Source organism: Varroa jacobsoni, unplaced genomic scaffold (assembly GCF_002532875.2).
Source record: "Varroa jacobsoni isolate VJ856 unplaced genomic scaffold, vjacob_1.0 scaffold_742, whole genome shotgun sequence".
NCBI classification, from domain to species: Eukaryota; Metazoa; Arthropoda; class Arachnida; order Mesostigmata; family Varroidae; genus Varroa; species Varroa jacobsoni.
The window spans coordinates 1-23,318 of record NW_019213644.1 but is presented as its reverse complement, the minus strand read 5'-3'; the positions used below and the strand labels follow the sequence as shown (position 1 = coordinate 23,318).

The window sequence follows — 23,318 nt, the reverse complement described above, 5'->3', positions numbered from 1 at the left end:
AGGGTTCGGCTTGTTTAATAACATTTCACTAATTTATATCATTATTTCTTGTGTGAGTAATTTATTTTCACTTAAGCTTTTTCTTGTTTCTCTTGACGTCCGGATGCGACCTACGGTTACATGTTACAGTGAAGGCAAACCAAATGGTTCCTTTTATCAAACCATTTTTCTGCTAAGTTCTTGAAATTTCGGTCGTCCATCTTCGATCTTCGATATCCGTGTTAAATAGATATGAAATTTGTTTAGTAGTTAGTTAACTGCATGTTTTCGAAATAATCCCGTCTTCGATCAGATATTTGGCGGTAGAATAGGTACGTGAAATGAAATTCGATGTCGATTTAATGGGAGCCCCACAGTACTAATTGCACGCTTCAGCAATAAAGTTGGGTCTGCATAATGCATCAGCCTTTATTCGCGAAAGACACTGTGGTAAAAGAGAAGCATTCGATGTTGGAATAGGGTAATATTAGTACCTAAGAAATATGCAAGTTGCATGAAACAATTCGTAGGCTACCTAATACAGGTAAATGAATCAGTGTCCGTAATGGCAAATGCTAGATCGGTAAGAAAAGCTTCAAATAGGGACAGGATTGTTCACTCCCCAGATGGCCTTGAAACGAAAGCCTATCTGACGAACAGAGTAAATAATGCAATACGTTGCCTCTATATTGTGCGATATTTAAAGGCGTGTTCGTTGAAGAATATGACCATTTTCATATTCTTTATTGTCATGTATATTGAATTACATAGGAGAGAACCGATGGAATGTTTGAAGCATTAAAATAGATCAGTTACAGAGCTTTTGTTGATTAAACCCGAGAACAACGTCTAGAAAAGCGAAAGGGGGGCAGCGAAAAATATCCGAGAAGTCAAATAGGCTGCCTCAAAGGTCAACTTTATCGGTTGTGCTATGGTGTACTATCCGGACCGTTACGGGAATTTCATTTTCACTAGGGAATGGTGAGAAGATAGAGCGGGCAACGGAAAAAAGAGGAAAATTAACGTGAACAAGGAGGTCGTAATTATCTGCAAGGATATAAAGCGTACTACAGTATCACAGTCATTTACGAATAGTTATTACTTACTAGCTGGCTAGTATATAGTCGCAAAAAACACTTATGAAGCTAATCTAAAAGCAACTTGATTTTCTAATATATGTATATATATATAAGAATGACGAACAAAATCAATGCCTGATACATCTATATTACGCTACCTAATGTAACGCTTTTTTTTAATTAACTACACTACATGTGTACAAAAATGAAGCGGAAATGGGCTCAACTTAAGCTTAAGACGAGCATTCACAAAGAAAACAGGTATATAAAACATTTCAAAGCTTTCGAAATGCTTTACTTGCACTTCGCACTTAAGTCTGTGAGCCTAGTTCGAGTTAACATGACTTAGCCTAAAATATTTTCTATTATTCAACCCTCGTCGGCAGAAGGAAGATTGTAGATCGGAAAGCTTCTAGTTCAGAGTATCGTCTAACCAATCGGCCGGTAAATAACACGACATGTAATAATTACAGGCATCACACCTGCACGTCTGCTTTTTTCCCGCACAGACTACTCGATCAATAAACTGCTACATTAGACTGGCGGGAAAACTGTTAGCTTTTAATATTAATAAGAGGTAGCTTCGAGTCGGCAATATATGTGTGCCTATAGCACACAGCATCAGTACATATAATATCTGAAACTCGGAAAGCGTTCTTACAAGCAGCGTATAACATTGTATTTGCTTGTTCAAATTATGTCAAAGTATGTTGCCTTTTCAGGTATAATCTTTTTCGACTGTCCAGCTTTTTCCAGGATGCCTAGATAAAGAGTAACCCTAGACAGAAATTAACGTAGTTCTATTGCCTAATGACCAACCGAACGGGTGGGCTTTTTGGGAATGCACACGACCTTTTTGGCACAGCCAGCCAGGTAAAGGCAGGTCATGAAAGCAAATCGTCGCGCGGCATATGCTTCGTGTATTTTTCTCACCTCATCAACTACTACCAGTAGTTAGTAACGGTGCGATTTTTCTTAAAAGCCCGCACTAAAAACATATGCATCAGCAGCGTCTATTCGAAAGCTTTGTCCCATCAAGAGCACAACGAACGCGCGTGTAACTGCTTGCGATAACCAAAACATAGGTAGCAAACACACTAGGTAGCTACCTGATCACATATTGTTATTTAGATCGCCTTAAAAACAAGCAAGAGCACATGCCGATGCTTCCTCGATAAAAAACTAAAACTCTGCTGGGCGTGCCTAAATGTGTTACAGTTTCAAATGCACTTATTCAGCTATTTTCAGTAAAAGTTGCCTGTAATACAGAGAAGACTTTGCATAATATTACTATGGAAACAAATGTTCTAAAGCAGATTAGATACGCTCATGATTGTCTATAATGTTGCAATAACTATTCTTTCAACAACCTAAGCTTACGTCTGTGACTAATCTTGATGTTGCCGCTATTATGAGTATCATCGTTACATTTTTTATTTATTACCTATTTAAAGCGGCCATCCTAAAGGGGTATCCGATCGTTGGGAATATCTTTAAATAGTATTATATCTTTTCCTAAATGCCCTCAAGCACTGTCCTAGATGCCTGGCTTGGAGCACGCTTTCCGACGCACAAGTTTTCAACACCATTTCATAAAGGGTAAGCCGTCGACAACGACTAAGCATGTCGTCCTTTGGCATCAGATTCGTCTGGCATTTAGAACTACGAACGGCATTATGGATTACGCCGTTACGATATGACTAACACACTTTAATGTATCTATGTCAGACTATTATTGAATTGCTCTCGATCGAGTCAATACACTAGGCACTCCGGCTGATCGCAGACAGATTACTGTAGTCGTTTACTCGCAGTTACATACGCCTGATGTCATATCCCTAAGCGATCATCATCTCGAACGCGAACATCGCCCTCGTTGGCAGGGCGGTATTCACCCATTTGCTACTGTCGCGGTTCCTCGATGTTCCCACTCAACTCAAAGGCGTTGACAATAAGTCGAGCTACATCGAGGCAGACAGACTTATTTTGTCAATCAGATAGGAGCCCGCTGGTGAGTCAGAGAGGAACAGATCGCCAGGTCGCAACTATTGGTGGCCATTGTGACCAAATATCATAGATCACACTTATCACAGACGATTGTTGTGGCGTCAACCATTTTTCGGGCAAGATGTTTCGCGCAAACGCTTTTTGTAGGTAGCTCTAGACGATATCGCGGTATATGGCGACAGGCCTGAGCAGAAAGATAGTTAATGGTGGTATGATAAAAGAAAAACGTCTACGGTGATAAACACGGTAACGTTATCTAGGTCTGTTAAATTACTTAAACCGCCTGTTTCTTCCAAGCTATGTTCCATTAGCCGCTGTTAAAATGTTTAGACTGCTAAGCAACTTCATGAAAAATGAGGTTTAGTGTAGAGTGTCAATGCTAAGTGCAGTTCTGAATATGATTAGTTGTGTTCACGCTACCGTATCTACTACGATCAATAAATAAATAGTAACTTAATTGTACCAAATTAAGCTCCGATCATGAGGTTAGGTGAGATCTACTATCGTTTGTGTATTGAGAGCTGTAATGTTGGCGCTTTTGCGTGTACGCGCGTTTCCGGTATCGTGGACAAACGTAACGACACCAATGACGACGCGGGATGTCCCGCATTGATGTGCATCATCCACGCCGAGCGTGGAAGAGATACGCCATTCCGGTATTAGCTGACGACGAATACGAATCTTGTTAAATATTCCGATACATGGAAGTATTCCAGAATGCTAGCTTCATACGACATGAATAAAGGGCAACGCCAGTTTACTGTACAAATGGCCGGATTTTGAATCGAACGGGCTACCCAGGAGCGAGTCTCGTTTACCACTAGCGCTGCAAACGGTCGGCAATGCTTTTTTCTTAAAACTTGATCTTTCTCGATTGGCTTTTCGGGGCTGTCATGCTCATCATAACGGCCGTAAGGTGACATTCTATTGAGCAACATTTCTTTTTATTCTAAGTGCTACGTCCTCACAGAATATCTGGATGGTAACTATGTTTCGCTTTTTATCGTCAATGTCAGGGTTGACCGTGTTAATAATAACGCTTTGTATTGAGACTATGCCCTTTATGGGTAGCATTTTTACTAACATCGGTTCTGGATTAAGTGACACTATACCTGTAATAATTAGCTCTCTACTTTTACATGTTTTGTAACATTTTTGTTTTACGCAACATTCAGCTGAACTCGTGGCCCCCTATTTATTCCCTCTTTTTCCGTTTGTGCTCGAATCTCGAAAGGGCTTTTAGCAAAACAAGATGCGTATGTGATTCGTGAGATAATCAAATTTAGCGGAAGACTATTACCAGACAAGAAAGAAGTAATACGCACCTCAACGCTATACCGAAGCTGAATCAGCATTAAGAATCACAATCTCGGTTACACTCACTTATTGAATTATGAGGATTTACGCCAAAACATGCCTCTTCTCATGGAACTGTGAGGAGATTAGCATCAGTTTCAATTATTATTCTATCGCGGTGAACGTCCATAGACTTCCTGGGAACCCGTACCTAAATTCTGGTATTTTGGCATTTTTCAAAGCGCCAGCCTACTTTGTTGATGCTTCGATGTCACAGCCGTCGCTTTGGCCAAATATTTTCATAAGCCATTGACCTGGTACGCTTTCTAGGAGTACCGCTAGCACACGACGAATATAAAATAGTCTGTATGGTCTGAAAAGCTATGGTGCGGTATTTTTTTTCTCGACGTTACCGTGTTTGTGAAATGGGTCGCAGCTCATGAAGTCCTGCCAACAGCTACGCGAAGGCATGCTTCGACGTTTTGCACGATGGGAATCAGAGTCGGAGCACTTTTATACCGATCACGTTATATACCCTGTTTAGCTTTGCTCCCACAATGGCAATTTATTTTCTGCCAGAAACAGACAACTACCAAATACGTGATGGGTGTTATAGGACGTCGTAAACTTTCTACAATATAAGGCTTGGCTACGGAACGGGGCAACAGCGAACAATGTTGTAATAGTAACAATAACAATAACGATGATAATAAAGAGAAGTAGGATCACAAAAATGATAATAATTTAAACAGTGCTACCACTGACGTAAATACTAGTAAATGCAGGCGTGATAGTTATGTCGATGGATGTTTAGCAGTTGGACAATTTTATGAAACAAAATCACATAATACGTATAAATGCATTTCTATAACATAAGGCGCGTTTGTATTGTTTTTGACCTCCATAAAGATATCGATTTCGTTTAGCTAAACATACAACATGGATAAATGCTTGTCCTGTTGCGATAATTGTCGCTTACTGTTGATATTTTGATGCCCTCGAGTATGAAAAATTTTATTTCAATAGAAAAATTACGTTAGTTTTATATAGCATACTTAAAGTCAGACGTACCTGTCTTTTGCGTACCTCATAGAAGTTACTTATTAAGGTTAATTAAACAATTTACTCGATGTAAAAACCGAAAAACTTCGCTTGGCCGTTAGCGAACGGCTCAGACATAAGTACAAGTTGGCCTAGTTCGATCCTAGGCGCTTCTGTATAACACAAATAAACGAAATCGCACAGCTGAAATCATCAACGCTCTTTAACTGGATCAATTCTAGATTCACTATTACTGGAAGGAGCATTTCGATAAGTAGTATTCCTGCTTTCTATCTTTGTAGTGAATCATCCAAATAAAGATAGTGATCTAGATCACATTCAAAATAAAGGACAGAATAGGAAGAACAATTCGGGCCAAGTACTCAATACTTTTTGTAGGAAACTTTCGATTGAACTTATTTATTATAACTTACCTGGAATGGCCGTTCGTTCCAGGTAGGTGACCGCGCTGGCAACAGAATACAAAAGAAGACACGAAAACATACACTGACTTAGGCTGCCAAAGTTATTCTTTCTTAGCTTAGATCATTTCGTCATTGATATCGAACGGATAGGGGTATTTCCACATATATTCCAATAACCGAGGGCCTTATAATGTCCTTTACACTGTTCCCAGCATCAACATAGCCACCAGGTAGACGTGACACTGAGACAAGATTACTAACTAGGTCTCCAGAAGCGAGATGAAGATGAGGTAAACTGCCTCCCAGACGTTCAGGGCCATCAGGTTGAATGAAACAGGCAGCTCGAACGAAGACGTCGCAGCAACCTTGGATGGTAGAAATCCATTGTAGATGTAGAAAGAAATCTCACGACAGAAACTGAGTCAACCATACGCAAAAATGGGCGCGTGAGAAACGACCGAAGGGTAGGCACAAAGATACAACATTTCAGAGAAACAAAAGCCCCCTAAGCTTCACTTCATATAATATCTTTATGAAGTTATGCTCTCGATGCTTTTACATACTAAATAGATATTTTAGCAAACAAATGTCTAAGAAACATCCAATGTGGATTGGTGGGTGTTGAAGGATAACTTATGACTTCTTGAGTACGGAGAGTATCGTACAATTAACAAATGTGTTCCTTGCACCAGAAATCCTGTTGAATTAGCAAGTTGCTGAAAATCCACCGACATACGTTTCCGAAGCATTGCAACTAGAATAAGTGTTTAATTCATTACATGTCACGTAAAAGCTATGATTATCTTAACGTGTCATTTTTCATCATTGGTATCCATCCTGTGTTATCTGTACAGTATGTCGTTACAACGATTTAAAGATACCCCATAGTAACGAGGTCTACCTCAATGCGAAGTTGAGAAAAACGATTACCATGCACCTCAGCCAATCGAATGGAAACACCCGGAAGTTGCTATGACACAATAAACCCATGTTCACCTTGTCTAATTAATTTATTTAAATAAAAGGCAAATTCAGAGGATAACTTGAAGAAGGGATCAAGTAAATGCAAAAGGGGAACTTGCCTTTCGATGGCTACCAGGGTCCCATTCGCGAAGTGATGGAAATTTAGAACCATCCTTTATGTGTATTTCATGATAGAGCGGTGAGCAGTTAAACTAACCGTCGGTCGTCAGACATCATTAAAACCAATCTCATGATAGCTCTTCTATAGCGGAACAGAAAACGAAAGGTTTAATCCTATTCAGGTCTAGTTTGGCCTGTTTCAGTTTAGGCAGGTCGCTATTTTCTAAATTCGGGGTACGGGGTGTGTCTGTATAAACAACGAGCAAATCGTAGTTCTTTCTGAGGATTCTCAAAGGAAATACGCACACTATTCAATCTGAGAGCTTAATAAATTTGCAAAAATCTAATACGATTTGTAGGGTCTAGAATGGAACGAAGAAAACCCACGAGTGTATTAATTAAAATGGTTAGTCGAGATCATTTCCAGGCCAAAAAGCTACTTCAGTTTCAAATTGAAGAAATTCTTCAATGAAAAAAATGGGAGCAAAGTCTATTAAGGCTGGAGTATCGGCGCTTACAAATATAAATAGCGCAGCTCAACAAAACAATATCCTGCAGTACTATTAAGAATGTAATGATTCAGATAGCCAATACCTTCGGAGAACCTAGATAAATTAGTCGCATGGCCCTCCAGGAGTAAACGTTAGTTCGAACTCTAGATCTGAATATTAAATAGCAAGTAGTACCATTTTATATTTTACCGTCGTTGCTATTGTAAAGATGAAGTTAAAAAAAAAAAATCGAATGAAGCTGTTTGAAATAGTTTGAGCACAAATTTCCAGCGTCACTCACACAAGGCGGATAAACACTGTTATTATTAATTTTATAAGCTGGTGAAGCACTTATGGATTCTACTAAATAGGTGACAAGATAGAAAACGCTAGATATGTAAAAAGATCTTGTATTTAAGGAATGCTGTATCCAACAACATCCATACCTTGGTCTTGGTTGGTTCAATGACTAGTAAAAGAAAAACCCTGGCGTATCGTTATAAAATACTAAGTTAGAAATAGGTTTCCACTTTTCGCATAAATCCATTCCATTGGATATTCCCTAATATTCATCTCGTTCGCAGCTCGTCGTGTGCGCAGACGTTTGAATCAAAAAAAAGTAATATTATTTCTCAGTAAGACAAAATAAGTTTCTTTCATTGTTATAAATTGAAAAATACACCAGCGAGCATCTTCAATGTGCAAACTCAATGCGGCTAACTGTAGACAATTGTAGAATCTGCAATACTGATGTCAAAAGTTCAGTTTGGAAAAAACAAAAAAAAAAAGTAAATGAATAGGGAATTTCTATTTCAAGGAAAAAAAGGCAAAATATAAATAACAGAGCAGTTGGAGAGAAATGCTAACAAACTAGATCCTCTTAACGTTCGCACTGCAATAGAATTTCCTCTTAACCAACATAATAGTGATAAGGTGGAGCTTTTATGAGACCTACGCAAACCAGAATGGAGTATAATTTCGGCTCGAAAACTTAAAGACTGTGCCTAACGTACACTATTATTGATATACTCTTATGCCAGATATGATATTACAAGGTTATATCGGGACTCTTTATCCGATTTTAACGAAGGGTGCCTGTACAAATAGGTATCTATTACGCCTGCTTCTTTAAAACAGTTCTAAAATACTTTATTTGTAAATGTTCGTTATTGATCTTTTTGAGCCCATCATAAAAGCTGTCATTAATTTCAATTAACTTCAGTCTTTAACCCTACGACCTTGCAATCTTCAGAAGAAAAGCAAAGTGTGGCCAAACGTTTTAATACTGAATTATGTACTACCGAAACTTAGCAGTACCAAGCAGCCGACAAAAAGCCGACGTCGTAGATGAAAAGCTTATGAAGCTCATGAAGGACAATGCCTATGAAGACCTGAAATAGCAGACCCATTATATGACACTCTTCACCGTTTAGCTATTGCGAAAGTATTTCCGAAACGTTTCGATTAACTAAATAGTTGAACACGCTAGTGCTCTGGCATTACTATGAAAGCAAAACACCAGAGTTCATTAAATCTTTTGTAACGATAATCGCAACTGGACCGTTATCGACCGTCTTTCAGGGCTGCGATAAGATACGAAAACAACAACCTTCTGTAGAACAAATAGCATGTATTTACGTCTGGTACACCTATTTCTACGGCATTTATTAAACAGTAAATAGGTACATATATCAATATTCTATTTGTCTCTCGCTGTAAATGTTTCTAAATAAAGTAATATAAGCCCATTTTGCAGGAAAACACAGCCACAGCTTTGTAGTAATGCTTATTTACTTTAGCATATTAGTACGTACTAACTTTGTGCCGTAAAAGCTGTCAGTCAAACATTTAATTATCGGCAGCATTGCCTTAAGGTACTGATCACGTAACCCTGAATGTAACATACTAAGCGTGTGATCCGGTAACTTGTTGAATGGGGATTTCTGTGGTCAATAGTGTACTTTAGTCTAACATTTAATATGCATTTGGAGGCCAAATGCAATACATTTTTTTTAGCTCATATTAACTTTCTCCCCTCTCCTCTCTCTCTCTCTCTCTCTCCCTCTAAGAAACCTCGTCGTAGGAAATACAAAATACCTCTTCCTTTCAAAAAAATGTATGGTAAGCGACTTACAGTTCCGTCGTATAACTAACCGTAAGAACCCCTGGAAGCCGCAATATTCACAACAAGAAATATATGATAATTTTCGTAAAAAAGAATAGCTTTGGGTAGATTCCAGGAGATGATTTCAGCAACTGAAGTGGTCAGGATGCGGTCTACGTCACGTAGGAAACATACCTGATCACCTCAGAAAGACCCGACCGAATTATCTAATGGGTCTCCCGTAGAACGTGCATGTATTATTATAAAGCAACTAACACCGTATGAAAAAATAAAGAATGAGGACACCATTATCCAAACTGTCGCATTAAGCCCATTCGCATGTATAGGTAAGTTGACATATATGAAGAGCTTACACACGCAGCTATGTACCGCATTGACTAAGTTTTGAACCGGGACGCCCCTTTACGGTTAGTAGGTAACTTTAAATGTGTAACACATAGTAGTCTAACAAGGACAAGTCACGGATGCAAACATAGCAAAAAGCGTTGAAATAAGAATCCTGACGAAGATGATTTGGGATAATTTTTTAATAGTTGAACTAATTTATGACCCAGTAATGTTTTTCCTATCATTAAGAAGCGTCTCGTTTCAAGGTGCCTTTCCGTTTTACTTATTACGAGAAACGATCGATTTTTTTTGTTGTGTTATGCTATTTGCTATTGTTAGCTCGAGAAGAAGGAGCAGTGGAGTGTTGTTTTGATTGCTCTGCAAACAAATTTAAAAAAGACTTCAAAATCATTATTTCAAGCTATTATCAAAGTGGTTTTATAGGTACGACCAGCACAAATGTCGTTCGCACTGCGTCAGTTATGTTTTCCTTTAAGTAATCAAACCAGTCATATAGCATATGTTATTAGCAAAGCTTTTTTTAATTTAAACCATTTTTCTGCTCTTCTTATTACGCTGTATTCTCATTAACTAGTATTACGTGTTGGTTAGAGGGATCAGTATGTACCATAGGATTTTTAAGGCGTCCTCATCACCCCTTTGCCTACAAACGTGATTCGTCAGTATCATTTGCTTTTGCTAATCGGTCTACCCTGAACCTTGCGGAACATGGCCTAGTTACTACTTTTGTTTTTCATCTATATTTTCAATGCTAGTAAACGCTTAATAATAGCAACTATACTTAAGTATCAATTACGATATGTTGTGTTCCAAAAAAGGAATAATATAAATACTCCTAAGCAACACTGTCATCTGCTTTGAATGTACCCGCTTTATTCATTTCTTACTACCGAACCTATATAAACTCATTTTCGTGGAGACATTTCAAATTAGTCAACTAACTATATCTAAACATTGATGCATTTATAGCCTAATGAACTTTATTTTGTTCCATAATACGAGCTTGCTCAAGAACTTGATTAAGTGTCTACCCAGCGAATGCCTCTCGCCCGTCTAGAACAAAGACTTTTGTATTTTTGTTGAAATTACCACGTTTTTCAAAAAGTTGATCTTCGACGAACTCGTCTGCTACAGAGAGCCCTTTCCGTCAGCGACAAGCCGCCCGAACCAAACAAAATTCGAACGTGAAAACATCTGACTGGCCATGTGAATGCTTGACCCGCTCGGTACTGCACCGGCGCCAAAAATCTACAGACATCTGCTGAGTGAAATGTATTGATATGAACTGTATCAGCCAGTTAGTAGTGGTTGTATTTTGAAAAATTGTAATTAAAATAGTGCTTCGTGTTTATGCCAAATCTGCGTACTCTAAAGTTGGTGAAGTTATACGATTTTGTCTTTGCACAGCTTTGTAAATAAGTTCAAAGTTTGTCTTCGATTTGCCAGTGATACTGGCGTCGACATGAAGCATTATATCCTATTTATAGTACGAGGTAAGAGATAAAGATAAGTTGACTACTAGAAGCAGCGTAGCAAATATGTAGGGACGTCATTCGCGGAAAAAAAATGTATTATTACATTCAAAGCTTGTTGAAATATATACTTTGTGCAGCTGGACCAAACTACAGCCAACCGTTGCTAGGTTATATAGGAACTTCGGCTCAAGAATCTTCACGGAGTCTTGAAGCCTGTATCTAATTAAGAATAAGCCAAGTTATATTAAATATAATTAGAGATAAATAAGTATACATACCGATATGTAGATAACGGCGTATGAAATTATATACTGTTACATAGAGGCTCCAGATTCACAATAACTCAAGGTGAAGTGTATAACTTGTGTTCAATGGAACGCAAACTTTTCAACGGTCTTGTACTACTAGATAAGCTATGCTCGACGTTCATGAGCTGAAAGGAGTAATAAGTGCAGTAATGCAGAAGCTTTCTCACGGTATATTATCCAATGAAGAGACTTTCAGAGACGAAGTCACAGCTGAACCTGAAGAAGATAGTTACATTTGGAAACAGGGATATCTACACAAGCAGATTTTTTTCTATAAAAGATCTTAAAAACTTTTTATAGTCATATAGGAAGAATGAGGAAATAATAAATGGTCTGAAGGTGATATATTCAGTCAATCATATTAATATGGTAACTACCGATACTTATAGCCTATGAGACTTATAGTACATAACAGGTGTAAATGTCAAAAAAAATTTTGGTTAGCTTTTTTATTTAGATTATTTAGCTCACTGTCGAACTGTTTTATAAAAATAAAGCTACCGAAGGACAATTGAGGCTCGTCTCCAGGAGCCTGTTAGTTGCTTGAGATGTTATTTTAAAGCCAATTAGCGCTACTGTGTTGCTGCGACAATTATTAAACTTAAATTAGAAGTTGATATATTCATATAAAAAGCGAAAGTACGAGTTCGTGTCGGAGACGCTATAGGTTTGAAGTTGAAACTCTGTATTCATAAGCCTGTAGTGGCATCGTTTGTGATTTTACTATTACTTTTATTAATGAGGATCAAGGGTTTCTTGTTACTTGACCTGTGTGGTAACGAACGGCGTCCCTTAACTTCTCCCTATGATGCGAGTTTCACGTTTGGTATCGCCGCGAGGCATTCCATTAGATGGCGGGCTCCTAGCATAAAATAAACTGTGCCTACGTCCGGCTGCAAACCTAGACCACATCATGTCGTTACTAAACTATAACGGGGACGGCTAGACTTAACCTGTATAAAATCTGCGGGCCGAGACACCTAGTCTCTTATTATTTATTCATATATTGTCTGCACATGGCCTGTACTGAATATACAAATCGGAAGCTACCCAATTGTTATTATTATTCTGTTATCTATTCTAATGTAGCGCAAGGCGAGTCCCCACCTTCTGGGCCTGCAGCCGAGTTTTGAACTTGGGTTCGTTCGAACTTTCATCGTTCCCTTTGGCGATTGTTCTTGTTGGCTCATTTCAGCTTTCTATGGTTTCCCGATACTGCCCTTCGACCGGCCTGTTTCATACACTTTTTGCGTTATAACTCAAGTCTGTCGCATTATAACCCGTTAGTAACGAGTCAGTCTGTTGCGATTCTTATTACTTTATTTGTGAAACTCGGTTACATTGTTTTGGCAATTGCGTTATTCAGTTAACCATGATTAGGGTACTCTCGTTCTACAAGTACATTCTATACCAGCAAGTCACTCCCACAGCAATTAAACTGTGCTATTGTTGGTCCTGTTGCTCTCCAGGTATCCCTAATCTTATCTTAGTTAGTCGCATGTAAATATGAAGCTACTGTGCAATATCAATTGATTTTGCTAAAACTACATATCCCATAAAAAATCCCATAGAAAAAAAAATCGATTTTTTTCCAAAGCGCCATTATGCAATTACCTAACAGAAACTTGATCAATAAATCTGATCGTTGTATCATCCTACAATAAAATCTATGGTTTTATTTTTTTCTACTTTTAGGTATTAACTTGAGTAACGGTTAGCCTTGAGACAGTTGTATAGAAAAAGAGACCAATTTATTATACATACGTTAATCGCGGAGCGTCTCACGACTTGGTCGATGTTACTTTTTAGTAAACGTATCTACTTGGTCTGTATTCTAGATACGTACGATCCTAGTCCGATAATTAGATTTTTGGAGGAGTTTCGTCATGAATATTGCTCATTGTCTAGACACCTAGCCGTATCTGGAGCTCCTCACCTACGGCAGTTTGTGCAATGTGGGGGACGCGTTCACATTGCCGTGATTCACGCAACGCTAGCTCCAGTCAAAGCATGTCACAGTATGGTGAGTCTGTCAATATATACATGTTGAAATATTGACTGTATACTTGAACATCTACCCAATCCTGTTGAAAGCAGTCTTTCGATTTGACTAAACTATGCTCTTTTTTTTTGTAGGTGAAATGTTGGTACGACAGCGATTTCGACAAGATGGAGACAGCAATTGAAACAATCTATAATGTTCTTCATCCGCTAGCAGAAAACGTTAACGATTCTATCCTTATACGGGTAAATCATTTCGTATGAACTTATCTCCGTTTGTTCTGTGCTTAATGTCAAAAGTCGTAATATTTCATTGTTAATAGAGTTCTATGGTTCTTCATTATTATTATTTGGCCCATTCTCTATTAAAACACACTTGTCGTTTAGTATGTGCTGTTGGTGAGCCTTGAGTCAGGGACCCCTGGCTATTCGCTACTAAAAGTTTAGCCGTACCCCACCGACAGGACTATTTATTACAGTGCTCTGCGCCTTGTAGAATGGTCACGTCAAGGCCAATAGCAGCGGCTCCTATCGACCATATTTTAGTTGGTGTCGGAAAATCTTTTTATCTTTACTATTCGCCTGGGTAACCGGTCCGTAACAGACAATACTGATGATTTATACATTGAGCTATATTGTCTGTGTTCGGTAACAGGCGTAAAATCCTCTATACTCTTCAAGTTAGCTGTTCTACGGGGTCATCAAAAATAGATCATTTAAGATCTCGCACACATTTCGCGAATTGACAGAATGCTACCAGGCAAACGTGTTTATGAAGAACGATTGGATTAAATGGAATGTACGTGGCCTTCATATATAGTGGAAGCCTTTCTTCGACGCAAAATGCAGAGTCTTTTTCAATGCGTTCTTCATTAGGTGACAGCTACCACAATGTCTGGGAGAAGACTATGTGTGCGACAAGCCGGGCTTGATAATATTTGAATTGACTATGGCCGTATTAGGAGCTGTACTCTATTGGGTTCCGTTGCTAGAGCACTCATTGGATTAAAACAGCATTTGGGCATTATTACCAGTTGCATGCATTGAAAATGAAGGCTCAGACATGCGAAGCAGCTATAATATAGAATAGATAGAAATGATGGTTACGCCCAACGAGGAACTACACGAAACATACAGTTGCTGATTATAGCTATAAGCCTTTTGCTATCGATCGTTATGCAATGGCTACTGCCATTCATTCCTCTTCCGATTAAAGCTGGCCTAATTTTTTAAAAAAAAAGGAACGTATAATGAATGAATGAGAAATGCATGTGCTAAATATATACCCCGGGTTCTTACCCAGCTGCGTAACATTTGGGTTATGGTGATAATTACGTTTATGGTTTGTTGAGGTGGCACGAGATGACAAACATATGACCAATTTCGTTCAATACAAATACAATTAAATTCACTAGTTTTTTTCTCAAACGGAAGTCGTGTGCCTATGAATAAACGGCTTCATGAAAAGCAACACGATAATAATACCAACGGGGTAGATAAAGCCAAAGAAGAACAGATTCACTTGATAATTTAAAGCCTTTCTCTATTTGCCGATAACAGAGCTATATATAATAGCGTAACCTAAGGAAGCTATTAAATTAACTTCGAAAAAAGTGATTTGCCGCATTAAAGAGAGAGAAAGAACAGGGAGGGGGGGGGGATATCAAACTCCTTATGGTTTGACGTTGTCAAAACTGTCGAAGAAACTCAGTCGCCTTCGATTGTTAAGGCATAAGAAAATCGGTTTTTTTTTATCGGTATTTGCTACGTAACATAAAGCACTCCGACGCCACGAGCCTTATCATGGATCACCTGCTCGACTCGTTGCCTGACTCTGACGTTGCCAAACTTCATGTGGTCCTGGATGAACAACTAGTGCCGTTGTGGCCGTTTACGTAAGTTAAATATTTGACTGTTGATATAGCACTATTCAATTTTGCCTCGTTTTCATCGTTCATTCAAGCGTAATTAGGTCAGGCAGGAAATTTTTAAAAACTTACATTTTCAAACCTGTGTTGATGAGAAAACGACAGTAGCCACTTAAGTGTTCGAGTGTCTTTTGCACCTGCCGTGTGATGCTATTAACGACAACAGCAGGTTAGAAGAACGATCCCCCTCCACCTTAAACATAAACGTGATTCTTTGTATATAGGTATAATAGGTATACGTTGAATGTGTGTATTTTTTCTTGAATTGTAGGACAGCCTGTGAACAACTAGCGGGCAGTCTTCTTCGAAGTGCTGAATGGCACGCTGCGGTTTTCTACCCTTTGGGACGCGAATCTGCTCGATCAATCATCGCGGAGTGGCTTGAAGTCCTCGATGGGGCAGCTCCCGTAAATCCTGCTGACAGGTGCGTGTTAGTGTAGAAAGTATACCTGTCCAATTGGTCAAGCAAGTTATACAAAGGACATTGCATGTTTTGACTGACTAATCGCTAATAGTGACATTTTAAGTGACGGATATTACCTTAGCGTTGTCTATAGACTATATATTGGATTTTAAACATTTCTTCATGTTGTTCCCTAGTAAGCAAATATTTAATACATTTAAGGCACAAATATCTTTTCTACAAATACTGTATATTCGTATCTCTAGTCTACTAGGCGTTCTTCGTCAAGCTACTTATGTTTTGTAGAGTAGGATTTCACTACCAACTATCACATGGGAAGATCAATAAGGAGAATATTTTGTCTTTAGTTCTATCAATCAGCGTTTGCAAAACTATTCGACCATTAACTTCTATTCGAGTTGGCGTGGGTGCTCATATATTTTCAGAGTACTGCTCAGTACGCATATCGACAACTATGTCGTCCAGATTGCAGTAGACATTGTCAGCACAGAACATTTAATCAATCAATCCTCGTCGGAGGTGAGGATAGATCTTACGCTCTGTTATGTGGTTCGACATAATGTTCTAGAGTGAGATTGTACTAAACAAATGTATGTAGTAGTCTTTTCTCGGCAAAAAACATTTTCCTATCACGGTTCTAACATGAGGTGGCAGATGTATTAGGCAAGCGAATTCGGCCATCTTTGAAGTTAAATAGCTTTTGAACTACGCACCCCTAACGGACGAAGTCTGGCTGGTAAATGTTCCAGTTATTTAGAAATTTGTGCTGGAAACCGACTGGGTGTACTCCGGAAGAAATCAGTTTTGAAATATAGACATCTTTCAGCCTCAAAAATTAACGCTCAGTGTTTTTTATTTCAAATAAACCACAGCGTAAATTTGTTTGATTAGGACATTTGACAAAAAAGCTTTAAGCAAAGGCATAGTTTGTGTATGGCGTGCACGTTTCAAAAACGGAGCTTGGAGTATTAAAAATGAGGGAGGAAGCGACCATGTGTTGAAACCCAAACGACAAGAACGCATTGCCGCACTCGAGGAGGCTTTTCAGGAAAGCTTAGCTTGGAGTCTAACGCCACTATCAGCTAAAACTGGCATTTCACATGTAACATGTTACAGAATTATAATTTAAACGCGATGAATGCGGAAGCTGAGTAAAAAATTTATTTTCCGTAAATTGACCCAGGCTAGTTGGAAACCCGTGTGTTCCACGTGCAATTTACGGAACTTAAGTCAACAAAAACCCGCCTAGAACATATCATCGTCATAGACGAGGCATGGCTCAATCTTTACTGCCAGCCGGAAAGAGATCGAGCAAGAAAATAATGTCATCTTGGAAAGAAATCCAATTCGGTGGCGCCGTCGAGCCGGTTCGGACGTAAGGTGATGATACCGCTCGTAGCAGACATAAAACGAATTCGTCACTATATACTACCGGCCAAAAATGAAACAATTAATGCAGCCTTTGTCAGGGCAATTACGAGTTTGGCTCCTTGATGACAATTACTTTTTTAATTGGATCCAACTTTGGCTTATTCTTGTGATCTAGGTGCGTGTGATTACGATGTTCTCTATGCCCTGAAAAAGGACAACTGGAAGACAAGCGTACCCCATTATCGATTCACTTCGAGAAGCCATAGATAGAGAACTTGGAAACCTAGTAGGTGTATGGGCGTCCAGAGGGTTCCAGAGTGTTTGAGTATCACTAACATGTATTAGAAAATAATAACTTGAGTCCAATTAGTTCAAAAGTTATTCAATTTTAAAGTCCACCGGATTCGCTTGTGATAGCCGAATATATGCAGATGGTGTATTCCATGGTTACGATGTACTTCTTTTTATGATGCTACGCAGGTAGAGTTGATACAACGGTTAGCGAATTGCTATGATGCATATTAACGGCACAGCAAATGTCCGTTCTTTTTTGTTGTTTGTTCAAAGGATGACTGCCCATCTGGCGTTCGGTGGTCACCTAGCTGTGAGGTAGTCAGCCAGATCCAATTGCAATCAGTACCGTTGACACTGTTCTGCGCCGGTCTTAGTATGTATGTCTCAGACACCGAATTTCTGAATCGACGTGGTCTGGGATCGAATGTACGTAGTTTTTGTGCTTAGTAACCCCAACGTATAGTTACTTGGTTTACACAACAGGCCTAGAATGAGCGGTAATTAAAACAGCGGTTACATAAACGCCGGAAAAGTTAGACGTGTTATCTTGTTTTAACTGTTCATAGAGTTTTATCAAGACGTACTTACTTCGACAGCAACTCGGTTCGTCAAATGTAGCTTGTCTAGCCACTATGAAAGATTAATTCGGGCGTTTATTCTTCACTTGGGTTGTCATTAATCCACTTGCATTATTAGGACGGCCTTTTGATCAGATTTAACGGCTGGACGGAGAATACTCCTCTTCTTGAGTCTGCGTTAACAACTCGCAATTGGCGTCAGGCTGTTCGACGTCGACAACTCGAGCCTCCGGTGAATCCTGAACGACCGGAGCCAACTGTAGCAATGCATTTCCTCCTCACCAGTGAGTACCTGCATGATTTTGCGTCCTGTATATAAGCACTGTTCTGTAAGTACCTGTAATGTTTTTTTTTTATTGAATTCGCAGCTAGCGGAACGGTCTATCCACTAGTCAGCGAGGTCAATATGGATTTCGTCTCCTATTTCCGGCCGTTCCAGAACGTGACGCTGCCAGGCGCACTGGATTTACCTATTCTCGGACCATTGCTTTCCAACGCAGAGGATTGTAAACGCCTAGCCCATCTACAAGCTACAGACCCATGTACGTTTAGTTGAGTCTTGATATCCGCAAGCAAAGTTAATTTATTGTGCATTTTCGATTCGAAATTCGTCACGTACAAGTCCACGCTTGGTTTTTCGTAAGTAAATAAAAGATCATAAAAAAAAGCAATCCGCAGCTTGTCAAAGTGAACCTTCACCTGCAAGCGCTCGTTTATAATTCACATACGGCAAGTGAACGCATGAAGATGAGTACTTGAATACTTCACCCTAAAAGGCTCACGAATATGTTCCTTTCGAAAGAAAAAGTGGAGCGTAATATGTAAGATACTTAGCCTTCACGAAAGGCAATTTCACAGAGGTGATCCGTACAAGATATCCATATACGTCTCATTTCTCACGTCGGTAAACACCAAGATTTTTCATTGAAAGAAATGGATCGGTTCGATTACATTATTTACTTATTTATTTATTACGACTGGCCAGTATAAGTAGACTGCGTCTCATATATATTGTTAATTAACTTTATATATATGCGTTTCTATACAGATATGATGTGGGTATCAATATATTGCTGTTATTGCTCTACACATAATTGCAGATCCTTATCTGGCTGACCCAGCTGATTTCCCCATGCGTGCGCGTCTCCTGCCAGTCGAAGACAATAAGGATAATCAGCTCCCAGCAATAAATGGTAGTATTATAATAAACGGGAGCATTTGTTTTCGATCTATCCCTCGGCACTTTCTTTGTTATTTAGAAAATTATTATCAACCGGGATTTCTATTAAGAGCCACAATTATATTAAAATTTAAGATTTTTTCATGGCTCTTTTTGCCCCTGTTTCATTTGACGAGTGAAATATATATTTCAATCAACTTTAAAGGTGATCTCGGAGGCGGCACTGAAAAGACGATGTAAGCAGCTTGAAGCAGATTGTTTATATATCCATAAGGCAACAGCAATTTCTCTAGACAAACTATCCAATACGGTTTTCTATATTCTGCATATTGATTTGTCTCGTTTACAGCAGTGGCATGGAGTGCGAAAGAAATTGCTGCGCTTTTTGATATTCAGTCAGGGTGCGCACTGGGGACGAGTGAAGTAATTATAAATATCCCGTCTAAGGGACTTCTAATGAAGCCTACCTTGGACGTGTCCTCGGCGAGGCAAATGCCCTGGCCAGATATTCTGTCTTACACGAGCCACGATGTCTAGTGGGTAAAAATGAAAACACTAAGCAAGTGTATTAAAAAATCATCTTCCTGGTATGCAAATGGCACAGTCTTGATACAATTATATTATTTTTCGTCTTTCTGCTCTAGTAGTACAGCAGAGATCCCGTCTATTCGGTAGAGCCGAACATTTTTTTTATGAGCATTTTCGTGTTTCCTAAACTATTCCTTAACCTACAGCTACAACCGAAGTGTCGAGGACGAGCGCTTTGAAAGAGCTTGCCATCGATGGAAGGAAGGGGCCTTAAGGAGGCCTACGGCAACATCGCTCGACAGTCAACCAGGTGACAGTCTTGTTAGTAGGCGAGTCTCTCAATTCAGCCGGACCAATCGATCGCGCCACTCGCCGCGAAAGAACCTGTTCGAGGCAAGCCCGCAATCTCGAAGACGGAGCCCCCGGAAACATAAGCAAATCACTAGTCCTTTTAGGTTTGGATCATATACATAACCGTTACATAGTACAATCGGCTATACGTGTTTATCAGAATCGATCCACTCGTATTCATAACTTCAGATTGCTGTAGATTAGGCGTCAGTAAGACGTTCGTGCGAATTTATTAGATTTGTCTCTGTGACAGTGCAATGATAGCGCGTTTGCTTACTAAACCTGAGGATACATTAGGTGATCTACTGTTCAACTTCGGCCGTAGACACACTTGCTGGCAGGAGCCAGCCATCTGAAGCGATGCCTAACGATTTAAGTACCAGACGTAAAACAGGATCCTAGATCGGCCAGAAATACAATTTACTAGTTATGAACAAAACTGAAAATTGCAGAAATTCATCTCAAGTGTTACGGCGCAATCCATTTAAAGATATTCTTCGTGAGGTATCTAATTCGACCATGGACAGTGATGCCGGTCCTTCATCAAGGCAGTCGTCTCTACAAAATATAGGCACGACCTCGCTACAGTCTTCATCGAGCTGCAGGGTCCGTCCATTCTCTAAAACAGAATCTCATGAAGAGGCCTTGCAGGTAAATAGAAATTCTGGCTGCCAGCACGGAGTTTGGACCTCATTAAAGGCTACATACGGTTAACTATAACTGCGCTATCATGTAAACAACGTCTCTTTTTGAGTAAAATATTTGCATTATCTATGTTTTATGTTATATCGTTTCTGAATAGTCACAACCAGCTAAGAGATCGCGCTCTGAAGTGGTGGATAATGAGAAGTTGAAAAGGAAGCTACGCGATGCCGTAGCTACTGCTCTAGAGGAGCATGGAGTTGATCTTCAGCATCCGCTGTTCACCACCTGCGGCAAAAAATTGTTCGCCATCTGCAAGACGTACGCTGTTGTAAGTACATGCATCCGAGTTAAGCGCTAAGGGCAATCTGTACTCTTACGCCAGAACTTTGCTGGTAGAACAAATGCACTGGTGCGGGCTACTTGTTTATATTACGGACGCGTAATGTAGGCAGGAGTATATGACTGTTTTGAGAAATTCTAGAACTGGGTGTTTTTTTTTTCTATCAGATGTTTAGAGTCTTATAAGGAATCAGACATAAAACTGAATATTTGCGTGACCAGCAAAACCTGTTCAAGCAGCGAAAGTTTAGAAGTGAAATTTAATTATTAACAGGGGTTTAGTATATCAATTATTATACGATTACAAGGAAGTGTTTGAGGACACGATCTCAAAATACGATCAGAAAACAAACGAGCTGAGATTTTTTTTGTCATTTAGGACCTCGTCGGAACTGGCCGAACAAGTGAACTTCTGCTGAACGTAGCAAAAGGTTATGCTAAACAAGTTGTCGACTGTGAGCTTGCATTGCAACGACTAATATCCTAGCTTCTATATCGCTGTTGTTTCAAAATATCTATTATAGTTGATAACTATATCTGTTTCTGCGTAGTAAATTACAAGCAATACAATTGTGCTGTGGTGCCGGTATTTTCTCGTCTGATGAAGTTCTCTTTTTTTTTTTGAACAAACTCAGAATTGTTAAAAAAGTACAAGATTTATTCTAGTATTGGAAAAACTTAAGCTGCGTTACATCCGACCCATGACAACTATTATCTAGGAAAGGAAATCCGTTCCCCTATAAAATATCTACTGATTATGGTACAAGGATTAGGACAACTCACCTGACAGTTGTGAATTCGGGCTTAGCGAAATACAGCTTCCTAGATCATAAGTGGTGAACGAAGGAATTTCTTCGAGCGTCAATTGCGAAGAAAAGAAGAATGTATGTTATAGTGTGTAGATATTGAAGCACTAAATACTCAAATATAAATAAATTTTGTTCCACTCATGAAAATCGTGCTGTTTTCATTACACGGCATATTTCTGGAAATGGACTACTGTTCTTTAAGCAGCATACAGGTAGAAAGCAGCAAACATGTATGGGGCTTGTTGTCGTTATTCAAGTGACCTAGTACTAACCCGTTAACAGCATAATTGGAGGGAGTAATGTTTACGGTAACGGCACGAATAATATAAAGGGATCCAATATGATATAGACACTTTACACTTAATAGTGCGAATGCTGGAGTTGGTAATACCGTCAAAACTTAATACCCTCCTGAAAGGAAGTTAATTGTGGTTTTCGACACGACAGGTAAAATTGGCGTAAGCGTACGAATCATTCATTTTCCGTCTTATTCCCAATATGATATCTAATCAATCTTATTTCTAGGCCGAGTGACGACAGTTAGTATACGATAAATGACAAGACGAAAAACACACGCGATCTTCAGTTCAAATTTTTGTATATCCTCTTGAAGTATACGTGTTTTAGTTGATCAGTTCCATTTCTTATCATCGGACCCGTCGGCCACTTTGAGTGTTTTTGTTCACAAGTATTTGTTTGAATAAGGACTTTTATGCGAGGTAGCTATTTTAGCGGTGCTGACTTTCATCTAACAAGTAAAGGAAAAATCGTTTAAATGATCGATTACTCAAGCGGTCACAAACGTCCTTCCGCTAACATATTATGCAATATGCATTACTGGTCAGCAACTGTGCCATTGCCGCCACTGAATGTTTTTTCTATAACCGCTTGATTTGTTTCCTTATGACGTGAGTTTTGGTAGAATCGGTGACTGAGTAAAAATCTGAATGGCGCGCCAAAAATACAATAGGCGTTTGGCTCTATATCCAGTTAGCGTTGTGGGACAACCTATTAGTAAGGACAGGCAGCTTAATGTTAATTCTGCAGAAAATAGGAGCGCTTTTTTTTGTACCGCAAGTATCGCTAACGATTCAGCTTGCGAAGTTTAAATACAGGTAGTGATCGATCTTGCTTAGTGCTACAGCGCACGCAAAATGGCAAGTGGTCGAGTCAAGTCTAGAACAATCCTTCGGGGATTGTTGGGGAACCCCCA

At 39.2% G+C, this 23,318-nt stretch overlaps 1 protein-coding gene across 1 annotated transcript; it reads left to right on the top strand.

Moving 5' to 3' along the window:
• Positions 1 to 10,940: 10,940 nt before the first annotated feature.
• LOC111263189 (uncharacterized) lies at positions 10,941 to 22,252 on the top strand. The gene is made up of 15 exons (XM_022838079.2): positions 10,941 to 11,367; positions 13,496 to 13,680; positions 13,794 to 13,904; positions 15,438 to 15,553; positions 15,858 to 16,010; positions 16,436 to 16,529; positions 17,949 to 18,101; positions 18,372 to 18,537; positions 18,622 to 18,795; positions 19,354 to 19,446; positions 19,783 to 19,969; positions 20,168 to 20,416; positions 20,765 to 20,963; positions 21,115 to 21,285; positions 21,676 to 22,252. The coding sequence occupies exons 1-15, from the start codon at positions 11,337 to 11,339 to the stop codon at positions 21,781 to 21,783; spliced, it is 2,190 nt and encodes a 729-aa protein (XP_022693814.1). The 5' UTR covers positions 10,941 to 11,336; the 3' UTR covers positions 21,784 to 22,252.
• The last annotated feature ends 1,066 nt before the right edge of the window (positions 22,253 to 23,318 follow it).